Source organism: Leucoraja erinacea, unplaced genomic scaffold (assembly GCF_028641065.1).
Source record: "Leucoraja erinacea ecotype New England unplaced genomic scaffold, Leri_hhj_1 Leri_66S, whole genome shotgun sequence".
In the NCBI taxonomy this organism is placed as follows: domain Eukaryota; kingdom Metazoa; phylum Chordata; class Chondrichthyes; order Rajiformes; family Rajidae; genus Leucoraja; species Leucoraja erinaceus.
The window spans coordinates 1-14199 of record NW_026576586.1 but is presented as its reverse complement, the minus strand read 5'-3'; the positions used below and the strand labels follow the sequence as shown (position 1 = coordinate 14199).

General features: G+C 49.6%; 1 protein-coding gene across 1 annotated transcript in view; it reads right to left on the bottom strand.

The window, feature by feature from the left end:
* acoxl (acyl-CoA oxidase-like) overlaps positions 1 to 10436 on the bottom strand; it is a gene marked incomplete at its 5' end in the record, with an annotated part of 270744 nt that extends 260308 nt beyond the window's left edge. The window contains 4 exons of the mRNA XM_055631159.1: positions 545 to 659; positions 3899 to 3997; positions 6911 to 6997; positions 10332 to 10436. Coding sequence (XP_055487134.1) covers positions 545 to 659; positions 3899 to 3997; positions 6911 to 6997; positions 10332 to 10436 — 406 coding nt within the window. The remainder of the gene's footprint in view (positions 1 to 544; positions 660 to 3898; positions 3998 to 6910; positions 6998 to 10331) is intronic.
* Positions 10437 to 14199: the final 3763 nt, after the last annotated feature.

Below are 14199 nucleotides of genomic sequence, written 5' to 3'. Positions count from 1 at the left end.
GCGTAGGTTCACCAGGTATATCCTCGGGATGGCATATGATGAAGTAATGGGTCGACTGGACTTTAGAAGGATGAGAGGGAATCTTTTAGAGACATATTAAGGATTGGACAGGCTAGATGCAGGAAAAAATGTTGCTGATGCTGGGGGAGTCCAGAACCAGGGGCCACAGTTTAAGAATAAGAGGTTGGCCATTTAGGACTGAGATGAGGAAAAACTCACATAGTTGTGAATCTGTGGAATTATCTGCCACAGAAGGCAGTGGAGGCCAATTTTCAAGAGAGAGATTTAGCTCTTAGGGCTAACAGAATCAAGGGATGTGGGGGGGGAAAGCAGGAATGGGGTACTTTGTTTTAGATGATCAGCCATGATCACATTGAATGGCGGTGCTGTCTCGAATGGGGCGAATGGCCTACACCTGCACCTATTTTCTATGTTTCTATAAATGAAATATTCTGCATTGACTGAATGCACAAACATGCTTAGACTTTGTTTTTTCTCACCATTCCACAGCAGGTGCAAAACAGAAGCAACAAGAGACACAAACCTAGCAATTCTCCGTTAACGATCAGCTGTGCAAACACGGCAGCATCGTTCCCCTTCATTGCATTCCCGATGTACATCTTCTCCGCATCTTCGCACGGCGTGTGAATGATAAACTCCTATAGAATGACAAAAATTTCATTTTGTTACTCATTTTCATTTCTTTTTGGCCGCGACGTCACAGATTTCTCTTTGAAGCGAGGTTACTACATCCCAGCTTACTAACATGGAAACATAGTCGCAGACCTGTACTGGATGGAAATAGGCCCTTCAGCCCATCTTGTCCATGCCAACCAAGCTGCTATACTGGGCCAGTCCCATTTACTTGCATTTGGTCCAAATCCCTCTAACCATTCCTCTGGAATTCTCTGCCTCAGAGGGTAGTGGAGGCCAGTTCTCTGGATACTTTCAAGAGAGAGCTAGATAGGGCTGTTAAAGATAGCGGAGTCAGGGGATATGGGGATAAGGCAGGAACGGGGTACTGATTGGGGATGATCAGCCATGATCACATTGAATGGTGGTGTTGGCTCGAAGGGCCGAATGGCCTACTCCTGCACCTATTGTCTATATATCTGATCAAATGATGTTGTTTATGTTTTAATTGTATTGCTTCTACAGCTTCCTCTGGCAGCTCGTCTCCAGAAATGGACAACCCTCTGACTGAACGTTGACCCCGAGGTCCCACTTAAATCTCTCCCCTCTCACCTTAAGCCTATGCCTTCTATGTTTTAGAATTCTCTCCCCTGGGCCGAAAGACTCTGAGCGTTCACTTTATCGCTCATCCCTCAACCTCCTACACTCCAGCCTATCCAACCTCTCCCTGTAACCCAAGCCCACAAGCCCAGGTAACATCCAGGTGAATCTCTTCTGCACCCTATCACCTTAATGACATCCTTCCTGTAGCTGGGTGACCAGAACTACACACAAGTGCTCCAAGTGTGGTCCCACCAACGATTTGTACGGCTGCAACATGTCCCAACGTTTGTACTCAATGACCTTCCCAATTAAGGCAAGCGAGACAGATACCTTCTCCACCCATCTGTCCACCAATTTGTCGCACATTGGTAAACAGTCTGAAGAAGGGTCTCGACCCTAAACGTCACCCTTTCCTTCTCTCCAGAGATGCTGCCTCTCCCGCATTATGAAGTTTCAATCAGCATCTGTAGTTCTTTGTTTCACGTGGCGGTAACATCCCAGAAAGATGCCCTGACCATACACCCACCCGCAAGGTTATTTCCTTCACGAAGCCGTTATGCCAAACATTATGCTCGGTCCGCCAAGGCCTGCTGGATCTCCCGGTTGCTAACTATTTTAACTCCAATAACGATCTTTCTGCCCTGGGCCTCCTGTATTGGCAGAGTGAGGCCACACGCAAACTGGAGGAAAAGCTCCTCGTATTCCGCGTTGGGTAGCTTGCACCCCAATGGTATGAAGATTGAATTCTCCAATTTTAGGTACCTGTAACTAGAACACTCCCATCTAGTTAGAAACATAGAAACATAAAAACATAGAAATTAGGTGCAAGAGTAGGCCATTCGGCCCTTCAAGCCTGCACCGCCATTCAATATGATCATGGCTGATCATCCAACTCAGTATCCCGTACCTGCCTTCTCTCCATACCCCCTGATCCCCTTAGCCACAAGGGCTACATCTAACTCCCTCTTAAATATAGCCAATGAACTGTGGCCTCAACTACCCTCTGCGGCAGAGAGTTCCAGAGATTCACCACTCTCTGTGTGAAAAAAGTTCTTCTCATCTCAGTTTTAAAGGATTTCCCCCTTATCCTTAAGCTGTGACCCCTTGTCCTGGACTTCCCCAACATCGGGAACAATCTTCCTGCATCTAGCCTGTCCAACCCCTTAAGAATTTTGTAAGTTTCTATAAGATCCCCTCTCAATCTCCTAAATTCTAGAGAGTATAAACCAAGTCTATCCAGTCTTCCTTCATAAGACAGTCCTGACATCCCAGGAATCAGTCTGGTGAACCTTCTCTGCACTCCCTCTATGGCAATAATGTCCTTCCTCAGATTTGGAGATTAGTTCCCCCCCTTCTCTTTCTTGTGCCCTACCTGGATGTGCAACCGTTTATGCCTTCCCCCTGCCCCCTTCACCCTGTATTCTCCCCCTCTGGCTTCATGCCTCTTCCCTCCTTAATTCCACCTCAGACTTTTTGTCTTGTCATTTTTGGCCTTTTGTTCAATCATCTGCCAATCAACCCCCCCCCCCCCCCCCCCTCACCTGTATCCACCCATCACTTACCAGCCTTGTCCCACTCCCACCTCTCTTCCAGCTTTATTCCCCCCCCCCCCCCCCCCCCCCCCCCCCCCAACTCCATCAGTTTGAAGAAAAAAGCAGACCAGAAACCCGGCCTGTACACTACACATTCTTTGGGCACGCCGAGTGCTCTATTTTCTAGCGTTTGGCCCATATCCCACTAAATCCTTCCGATCCATGTACCTGTCCAACTGCCTTTAAATGTTGCTGTAGAAAGTGTCTCAACATCCTCCTCTGGCAGCTCGTTCCACACACCCACTGTGCAGAAATGTTGTCCCTCAGCTTCCTGTTAAACCTTTCCCCTATCACTTTAAACTTCTGTCCTCTGGTTCTTGATTCCCCTACTCCTAGGAAAAATACACTGTGCATTCAACTCTGTTCCCCTCATCATTTGATAGATCTTTATGAGATCACCATTCAGCCTGTGCTGCAAGGAATAAACTCCTAGCATGCCCAACTGTCCCTGCAACTCAGGCACTTGGTGCCTGGCAACATCCTCCGTCCAACCTCCGCAGTTTTGGGGACAGAGCCTTCTCCAGGGCAGCTCCCAGGCTCTGCAACTCCCTCCCCCAACTGATCCGCAATTCTGTGTCCCTCACCATCTTCCAGTCCCACCTCAAGACCCATCTCTTCACCTCTGCCTATCCTTAGCCCCATGTCCCCCTCCCTTTTCATCTGTGCTTGAATTGCCTCATATTGTGTTTTGTATTGAATTCTGTCTTTACTTTGTGTACTAGTCATGTCTCTACTATTTATTTCATTCCCCTTACATGTTTTTCCTTTACTTGCTAAATTTTTGTAAGGTGTCCTTGAGACTCTTGAAAGGCGCCCATATATAAAATGTAATATTATTATTATCATCCTCGTAAATCTCCTCTGCACCTTACTGGCATCTTTCCTATAACAGCCACGATCACATTGAATGGCGGTGCTGGCTCGAAGGGCCGAATGGCCTACTCCTGCACCTATTGTCTATTGATCCATGAACGCAAGGTGCTGGAGTTTGAGTTTAGTGTATTGTCACGTGTACCAAGGTCGACATTCAGGCATCTGCAGTTGCCTCCATGTATCATTCAGTCGATTACCTGGGATGCTGGATCGTAGGTTGCTTGAGTCTGAATGCCTCTCACATTACTGCCATGTCCACGTTCAGTCATTGCAAACATCCCCGTCAACTTCAAGTCCTGTGAGATGATTGAAGGGGAAACAGTCAGGAGTAAACAGCACGATTTCTCTTCAACCTTTCCTTGTCTGATTATGACAAAGACCAACGGACAAAGACGAACTGACTTACTGATTCCTTCCTGGTCAATTCATCCCTTCCCATCCAAACCACCCCCTCCCCTGGTACTTTCCCTTGCAACCGCAGGAAATGCTACACTTGTTGCTTTACCTCCCCACTTGACTCCATCCAGGACCCATGCCTTTCCAGGTGAGGTAGAGGTTCACCTGCACCTCCTCCAACCTCATCTATTGCATCCGCTGCTCTAAGTGTCAGCTGCTCTACATCGGTGAGACCAAGCGTAGGCTTGGCGATCGCTTCGCCCAACACCTCCGCTCGGTTCACAATAACCAACCTAATCTCCCGGTGGCTCAGCACTTCAACTCCCCCTCCCATTCCCAATCCGACCTTTCTGTCCTGGGCCTCCTCCATGGCCAGAGTGAGTCCCAGCGTAAATTGGAGGAGCAGCACCTCATATTTCACTTGAGTAGTTTACACTCAAGCGGTATGAACATTGACCTCCTATTTCAGGTAGTCCCTGCTTTCTCCATCCTTCCCCTCCCCTCCCCAGCTCCCCCACAGCCCACTGTCTCCACCTCTTCCTTTCTTCTTCCTGCCCTCCCCTACTCACACATCAGTCTGAAGAAGGGTCTCGACCCGAAACGCCACCTATTTCCTTCACTCCATAGATGCTGCCTCACCCGCTGAGTTTCTCCAGCATTTTTGTCCACCAATTATTCCTTCCTGTAATCCTGCATGAATTGTGGCTGCAGATCCCACTCTGTTGCATCAGCAAATTTCAAATGTACTCCTTCCTTTTTGATTTCGTTCCTGGCTTTATCTCTCCAGATTTCTGGGCATCAGTCCCAGCAAACTCATTCTCTACAAAATGCACAAACATTTTCATCCAGAAACGGATTAACCATCTCATGAAAAAGTCGCCCCACCCGCCCACCCCCCTCAGGTCCCGCTTAAAGGGGCTGTACCACTTTCACGACCTAATTCACAATCTCTGCCGAGTTTGCCCTCGACTCAAACTCGCAGCATGGGTCGTCACAAGGTCGTAGGTAGGTCGTAGGCAGGCCGTGATGCTAGTCGTGGGTACTCATGGCATCAAGTAGGTCGGGGCGTTTTTTCTAGCATGATGAAAAATGTCCACGAGTAAAAAAGGTCGTGAATTAGGTCGTGAAACCGGGACAGGCCCTTAAACGTTCATCGTTTCACCTTCGACCAAGTCAGTGGATATTTTTAAGGCAGAGCTAGACAGGTTCTTGATTAGAACGGGAGTCAAGGATTATGGGGAGGAGGCAGGAAAATTGGTTTAGGAGGCAGAGGTCAGCCATGATTGAATAGTGGAGTTGATGGGACGAAGGGCCTAATTCTACTCCTATAACTTGTGAACTTGTGACCTTTGCCACCTTCTCAACAAAACATGACCTGCCCCATGCAAAGCCATGCTGATTGTCCTTAATAAACCCATCAAGATCAAGTGCTGTACAAGGTGGGGAGACCAAGGGCGCAGTAGATGAGGGATAGTCGTCAGTGGCCACTGACTGAAATAAGAAGAAGGAAATAATAATTAGTCTAGTTTAATTTATTGTCACAATAGACAATAGGTGCAGGAGTAGGCCATTCTGCCCTTCGAGCCAGCACTGCCATTCAATGTGATCATGGCTAATCATTCACAATCTGTACCCCGTTCCTGCCTTCTCCACAGATCCTCTACCCTGGGAAACAGACTGTGCGCGTTCACATGATCTTGTACACCTCAATAAGGTCACCCCTCGGCCTCCTACGCTGTAAAGAAAAAAAATCCCAGCCTATCCAACCTCTCTGTAACTCAAGCCCACAAGCCCAGGTAGCATCCTGGTGAATCATCGTTTGTTTTCATCATCACCTCCAGATTCAGGGACATTTCTTCCCAGCTGTTATCAGGCAACGGAACCATCCTACCAACAACAAGAGAGCGGTCCTGAGCTACCATCTACCTCATTGGAGACCCTCAGACTATAATTGTACTCCACTGGACTTTATCTTGCACAAAACGTTATTCCCTTATTATGTATCTGTGCACTGTGGACGGCTCGATTGTAATCATGTATTGTCTTTCCATTGACTGGTTGGCACGCAACTAAAGCTTTTTAGTATATCTCAGTACACGTGACGTATCAGATTAGCATATAAGATTGAAATATATAACATATGGACACGCTAGAGGCAGGAAACATGTTCCCGATGTTCGGGGAGTCCAGAACCAGGGGTCACACCCAGTTTAAGAATAAGGAGTAAGCCATTTAGAACGGAGATGAGGAAACATTTTTTCTCACAGAGAGTGGTGAGTCTGTGGAATTCTCTGCCTCAGCGTAGAGGTGGAGGCCGGGTTCTCTGGATACTTTCAAGAGAGCTAGATAGGGCTCTTACAAATAGCGGAGCCAGGGGATATGGGGAGAAGGCAGGAATGGGGTACTGATTGGGGATGATCAGCCATGATCACATTGAATGGCTGTGCTGGCTCGAAGGGCCGAATGGCCTACTCCTACACCTATTGGCTATTGTCTAAACATTTTCTGCACTCTTTCCAAGAATCTTCCAACACGGAGCTATAATCTTCTTCTTCTTCTTGCGAATGAAACATAAATAAACCCAAGGAATAGTTAGATCTCAAGCCGGGTGGGTGTTGAGCAGCCAGATTGTTGTCTCTGTTGGCGTCAATGTCTGCCAGGCCCTGACACAGCTCCATTTGGTGGGTGGTGGAGCGGGCACCCAGAGATGACATGGTTGGCTGTCTGTTGTTCTGAACTATAATGATTTTGCAAGCAAACAGCACAAGTGCAATGAATTTCCAATCACATAGTGTGCATGGATAGATACATACCTTCAACGGCTGAAGCCACTTCTCAATGTGTACCTGGCTGCCAAGGTTGATGATAGCCCCACCAAACAACCAGCACACCACACCCATCTACAGGTTAGGAAAAACAAGAGAAACAACTTCAGCACATGGATCCATAACCAATCGGGAAAAGCACACAAAATGGGTACCCTACCCACTATCACCAGTAGATATAGGGAGATATCAACCAATCTCTGTCAAACGGGGACAGTGTGGAGAGAGTGTCCAGCTATAGGTTTCTGGGCACTCACATCTCAGAGGACCTCACATGGTCCACCAACACCGCTGTGCTGGTCAACAAGGCACAGCAACAACTGTTCTTCCTGAGGACATTAAAAAAGACTGGTCTGCCCCAACAGCTGCTGACAACCTTCTACCGCTGCACCACAGAGAGCATATTAACGTATGGCATCTCTGTGTGGTATCTCAGCTGCACGGAGGCGGAGAGGAGAGCTCTTCAGCGCGTCGTCCACAGAGCGCAGAGGATCATTGGGACACCGCTACCAGCCTTGGAGGGCATCTACCACACACGGTGCCTCAGGAAGGCCGCCAGCATCCATAAAGACTCCTCACACCCTTGCAATAGTCTGTCCGAACTTCTACCTTCCAGCAGACGTTCCAAGGCCTTCTACGCCCGCACCTCCAGACTTAGGAACAGCTTCATCCCCAGAGCTATAGCTGCTCTGAACCGGCCCTGCTGAGTGCCCCCCACCCCCATGGACTGTCTCCCTCGGATGGTCACGTCGCACATGGACCCGGCTCAGACATATTTGCACTTTAGACTGCTTTACTGTTTTACTGTTCTTTTTTATAAATCATGTTTCTTTGGGTATCTAAATGTTATTAGTTGTTTAAGTTATGACATCGGATGGAAGCTGCATACCAAACCTCGTTGCACCTATGTGCAATGACAATAAAATATATTATTATTATTATATTAATTGAAGTGGCTGCCAACAGGGATCTCAAGGTCACTCATGCAGACTGAGCAAAGGTAGGATACAAAGCAATCTTCCTGTGTGGTGTAGACACAAATGTTGGAGAAACTCAGCTGGTGAGGCAGCATCTAAGGAGCGAAGGAATAGGTGAAGTTACGGGTTAAGACCGGTAGGCGGCGCGGCTCTGGCCAGCAGCGGCCTCTGCAGTCTGTCCGCGTTTTTATTATTTTTTGTCTGTGTTTAAATGTAGTTTTTGTTATTTTTTGTTGGGGTGTGTGTGTGGGGGGGGGGGGGGTGTGGTGGGAGGGGGGGAAACTTTTAAATCTCTCCCTGCACTGAAGACCCGACTTTTTCTCGTCGGGTTCCGTTGTCGTTGAGGCCGCAATGAGGAGCGGCCTCCAACAGGAAGAAGCCGGGGACTCAGGTGTCGACTCACCGTTGCCGTCGCGGAGCTGGCCGAGACCGGAGCGGTGGAGGAACGCTGCTGCTGCTGCTGCTGCTGCTGCTGCTGCTGCCGATGCCGCTGCTGAGTCGGAGGCTGCTGCTGCGGGTCTGCGGACAGCGGCACCAGGAGCCCGCGGATCCCTGGAGAGAGACCGCTTTTCGGGGCTCCTGCAACGGAGAATTCTCCCGCCCGAGTTGCGGGGTTGAAGAGCTCATGGAGCGGGGCCTCACTACACCGCCCCGCGCGGCTTGGAATGGCCGCGGGTACTTGCGAGCGCACACCGGGGGCTCCAACACCAAGACCCGGTGTGCGACCTCGCACCACCCGGCGTGGCTTCAATGGCCGCGGGACAATCGCCATCGCCAGCCGGGGGCTTTGACTTTGACTCTGACATCGGGGGCGGGGAGAGTGCAGTGGAGAGATAAGTTTTTTTTTGGCCTTCCATCACAGCTATGTGATGGATGTTTATGTAAAATTGTAATTATGTTGTGTCTGGGTCTATTTGTGTGTAATGTATGGCTGCAGAAACGGCATTTCGTTTGGACCTCTAGGGGTCCAAATGACAATTAAATTGACTCTTGACTCTGACTTCTTCAGACTGAATCCATAGATGCTGACTCACCCACTGAGTTTCTCCAACATTTTTGTTCACCTTTGATTTTTCCAGCATCTGCAGTTCTTTCTTAAACACTCCTGTTCAGTCTTTTAATTTAATTTTAGATACAGCACGGAAACAGGCCCTTCGGCCCACCGAGTCTGCCCCGAACAGCGATCACCTCGTACACTAGCACTATCCTACACACTAGGGACAATTTACAATCTTACCAACGCTAATTAACTGACGAACCTGTATGTCTTCGGAGTGTGGGAGGAAACCGGAGCACCCGGAGAAAACCCACACAGATCACGGGGAGAATGAACAAACTCCATACAGACAGCACTCGTAGTCAGGATCGAACCCGGGTCTCTGGCGCTGTGAGGCATCAACACTGCCGCTGCCGTCCCCCCCCACTGGGGAAGCCAACAACCAAGGGTCAAGAGCATTTCATTGCCACAATACCAGCAAAGGAACAATTAAACTCTTATGGGCCTGTCCCACTTACGCAATTTTTTCGGCGACTGCCGGCACCCGTCATCGGTCGCGGCAGGTGGCCAAAAATGTTTAACATGTTGAGAATCCAGCGGCGACCAGAACAAGGCACGACTCTTTGGGCGACTACTCACGACCGTCCAGGCTTCACCCCGCGACATGTCGCCTGTACGGTCGTGAGTCGTCTCCTCAGTCGCCCAAAGAGTCGTAGCGTCTTTCTGGTCGCCGCTGGATTTTCAACATGCTGAACATTTTCGCAGGCCTGCAACGACCTGTGACGGGTGCTGGCAGTCGCCGAAAAGGTCGCGTAAGTGGGACAGGCGCATTACTTGCTGCAGCTTAATAAGAAACACTCGGAACCAGAGCCAACCGTGCCAGGCAGCAAAACTAAACACCAGATGGCACCAGGACACCACCTGCCTTGTACTACCTGGAAAGCCCCAAACCGCCTCCGCACTGGAGTGGGACGTTACGGACTCAACCTGAAGAAGAATTTAGATTGAGGGGGGGGGGATCTTATAGAAACTTACAAAATTCTTAAGGGGTTGGACAGGCTAGATGCAGGAAGATTGTTCCCGATGTTGGGGAAGTCCAGAACAAGGGGTCACAGTTTAAGGATAAGGAGGAAGTCTTTTAGGACCGAGAAGAGAAAAAAAAAAATTCATACAGTGAGTGGTGAATGTGGAATTCTCTGCCACAGAAAGTAGTTGAGGCCAGTTCATTGGCTATATTTAAGAGGGAGTTAGATGTGGCCCTTGTGGCTAAAGGGACCCAGGGGTATGGAGAGAAGGCAGGTACAGGATACTGAGCTGGATGATCAGCCATGATCATATTGAAGTACAACTTGCCCTAGATACTCATGTTGCAGCCTATATTTCAGTGACATTGATCAAAAACTCCCTCGCATCCGAATACCAAGTTTTCCCTTACCTTTACTCCAGTCGCAAGGTCAGCTGTGGAAAGTACCTCTCCGATAACCAGACTTTTATTGATACAATGTTTTTTCTTTTCTACCTGCAAGAACAACCATGTATACTTTTATTAAAAACTAGACCAAGTGGGACCCGATGGGTCCGTCACACGGGAGGCTTGGTCCCCCAACGCAAGCCGTTCCCCAACGCAATATTCCACCACTCACCCGTTCCCCCAACGCAATATTCCACCACTCACCCGTTCCCCCAACGCAATATTCCACCACTCACCCGTTCCCCCAACGCAAGCCGTTCCCCCAACGCAATATTCCACCATTCACCCATAGCCCCCAACTGTGCAGGCTCATTTCGCCTTATTCACCCTCCCTCCCTCCGTCCCCATTGTTTAATTATTCTGTATTTTTTGATTATTCTGTATCTTCTTTCTTTCTATTTTTTTTTATTTCTTTATGCACAACTACTACTGACTGACGCAAAACTGCATTTCGTTGTACTCATACTTGTATTTGTGCGATGACATTAAAGTTGAATTGAATTGAACAAACTTTTTTTTTAAATTCAGTGTACTGCGACTTTAAGAAAAATGCATTTGCATCTGCTGGAGCTAACAGGACTCAGTGTACTGGGATAGCAACAATGTTGTGAGCAAGGCTACTATCCCATTGTGATGTCACAGCTGTAAGCACAGGGAAGATATTTTTCTCAAATTGGGGGTTCGTAAATCTAAAAATGTCAATAACTCATGAAATATAACATCAATCTGAACAAACATGGCACAAAACAACCATAGGACAATTGTGATTCAGGTGGTGATTAATTGTGATTAATTTTAGCGCTATTGTGTATCGGTTAGCTGAGGGAAGGAGGCAGGGAGGGGCAAGGAAGGGCAAGGGGACAGACAGACAGACAGACAGACAGACAGACAGACAGACAGACAGACAGACAGACAGTTTTAGTAATATACACTGGACTAAGAGGGAACCGTTGGGTCCCTGTCACACGGGAGGCCTGGTCCCCCAACGTAACCCGTTCCCCAACGTAATATTCCACCACTCACCCGCTCCCCCCATATTCCAGCACTCACCCATAGCCCCAAACTGTGCGGGGGCTTTTCCCCAGCACTGCCTCCCCTCCTCTTGCTTTGAGGACTTTAAAAAGAGAATGCAATTCCTCCCATCTCCTGGTCACATAAAAACTGAAGTGAGTGGGTGTGTGAGTGAGCGAGTTGGCGAGTGTGTGTTCAGCATTGCTGGTCGATCCAGCTTGCGGTTTTTCAGGCAAATGCTCCCGAGCTTGAAGGTCGCAGACAGTTTGCTGAAAAGTCGCTTAGCCGCTTAGCCCTTCAGTGTTCCTCGATTGCAACTTTGTAAACTGGGCCAGCAAGGATTTAGCTGTTGAATTCTCCTTAAGCATGAATTTTTACACTTAAAAATTATGAATAACTTGCAAAATATAACTGTGAACAAAACTTTATAGGAACGACCACAGGACAAAGGTAAGGTGGTGCAAAAATGTTTGCGCTAGCGTGCACCGTTTTGGCGTAAGAGGCAGGGGCAGGGGCAGGGGCAGGGGGCAGGGGCAGGGGCAGGGGCAGGGGCAGGGGCAGGGGCAGGGGCAGGGGCAGGGGCAGGGGCAGAGACAGAGACAGAGACAGAGACAGACGCAGAGACAGACAGACTTTTAGTATTATACTAGAGCAAGTGGGACCCGACAGACCCCATCCCCCAACGCGGGGGGGGGGGGGGGTCCCCCATGCCACACGGGGGGGGTGTTCCCAAAACCCCGCATCGCCGCCCCCCCCAGAGCCACGCATTCCCCCGGAGCCAATCACCCCATCACCCGCTCCAACATAACCTGCTTGCTCAATGCAATATTCCACCACTCACCCATAGCCCCCAACTGTGCAGGCGAGGCTCATTTCCCCTCATCCCCCATGCCTCCCTCACCCGCCTCTTCACCCTCCCTCTTCTCTCCCTTCACCTCCTCCCCTCCCTCCTTCACCTCTCTCTCCCTCTCCTATTCCCTACTCTCAGTCACGCCCTCCCACCTTCCATAACCCCTCTCCCCTCCTGACCCATTGGAGCCCCGTTTCCCCAACGCAATATTTCACCACTCACCCGTTCCAACGCAACCAATCCTTCCCACGTGGGGGAGGGGGGGTAGTCTGCGCTTCCTGGAGGCAATTAATCCTTCATCTCACTCTCTCCTTACTCCCCTTGAAGCTGCTGATCCCATTGTCTCTCTGTCACCTCTCCCTCCCCTTTTCCCTACCTTCCGTCGCTCCCTCCCTCACCTCTCCCCCACTAAAGACAACGTTTAAATAACATTCCTTGTCCTCCCATCCATCGCCCACTCTGTGGACTCGCATAGCTTGTGCATTGGCAGCAGAGATCACACTGTGATGTCACGTTCGGTTGTCAGAATGTTCACCGCAGCGTATGTAAATGAGATCACGGGAAGTGTGGAGGAGTGTGAGATGTCATTGCGACATCATCACTGGAAGCTGCTGGAAAAGTCTCACTCTCAGTCAGTTATTATTTTCAAAGTTGGCTTTTTCTTAAACTTTAAATATCAATAACTTGTGAAATATAACATCAAATGCGAAGACATTTGATACGAACGATCACGGGAAAAAGCGGAGTAAGATTCTGCAAAAATGTTCGCACTATTGTGCACCGTTTTGGCGCAGCTCCTAAGATCACAGACAGTCAAACAAGTCAAGATTTTAATAGTATAGATAAAACAAACACGGAATAAGTTCATGTCACCCGGTAGGCGGCGCGACTCTCGTCAGCAGCGGCCTCTGCAGCCCGTCCGCATTTTTATTATTTTTTGTCTATGTTTATATGTAGTTTTTGTTTATTTTATGTTGGGGTGTGTGTGTGTGGGGGTGGGGGGGTGGGGGTGGGGTGGGAGGGAGGGGGCAACTTTTAAATCTCTCCCTGCACGGGAGACCCGACCTTTTCTTGTCAGGTCTCCGTTGTCGTTGGGGCTGCAATGAGGAGCGGCCTCCAACAGAAGAAGACCGGGGACTCTGGTGCCGACTCACCTCACCGTCGCGGAGCTGGCCGAGTCCGGAGCGGGTGGAGCGGTGGTGGAGCGCTGCTGCTGCTGCTGCTGCTGCTGCTGATTCGGAGGCTGCAACTGCGGGTCTGCGGACGGCGGCACCGGGAGCCCGCGGGTCCCTGGAGGGAGACCGCTTTTCAGGGCTCCTGCAACGGCGACTTCTCCCGCCCGAGTTGCGGGGTCGAAGAGCTCCTGGAGCGGGGCCTAACATCACCGCCCCGCGCGGCTTGGAATGGCCGCGGGACTCTGCGAGCGCACGCTGGGGGCTCCAACATCAAGACCCGGTGTGCGACCTTGCATCACCCGGCGTGGCTTTAATGGCCGCGGGACAATCGCCATCGCCAGCCGGGGGCTTTGACTTTGACTCTGACATCGGGGGGGGGGGGGGGGGGGGGGGGGGGGGGGGGGTGAGGCAGTGGAGAGATAAGTTTTTTTTTTTTTGGCCTTCCATCACAACAATGTGATGGATGTTTATGTAAAATGTAAATTATGTTGTGTCTGGGGTCTATTTGTTTGTAATGTATGGCTGCAGAAACGGCATTTCGTTTGGACCTCAAGGGGTCCAAATGACAATTAAATTGACTCTTGACTCTTGACTCTCATAAACAAAGCAGTCAGATGATGGCTACTATGTGCTTCAAGAGATTAAATTGGAGTCCCACAGCTGAAGGCAGAGTTGTGCAATCCAGTTCACTCACAGGTGAGAGTGTCACCAAGTGTGTCACAGCTAACCATAGTTCCTGATACTCACTGGAACTTTTGCAGGTCAGCTCATATTTCCACAATATTCCCAGCGCAGA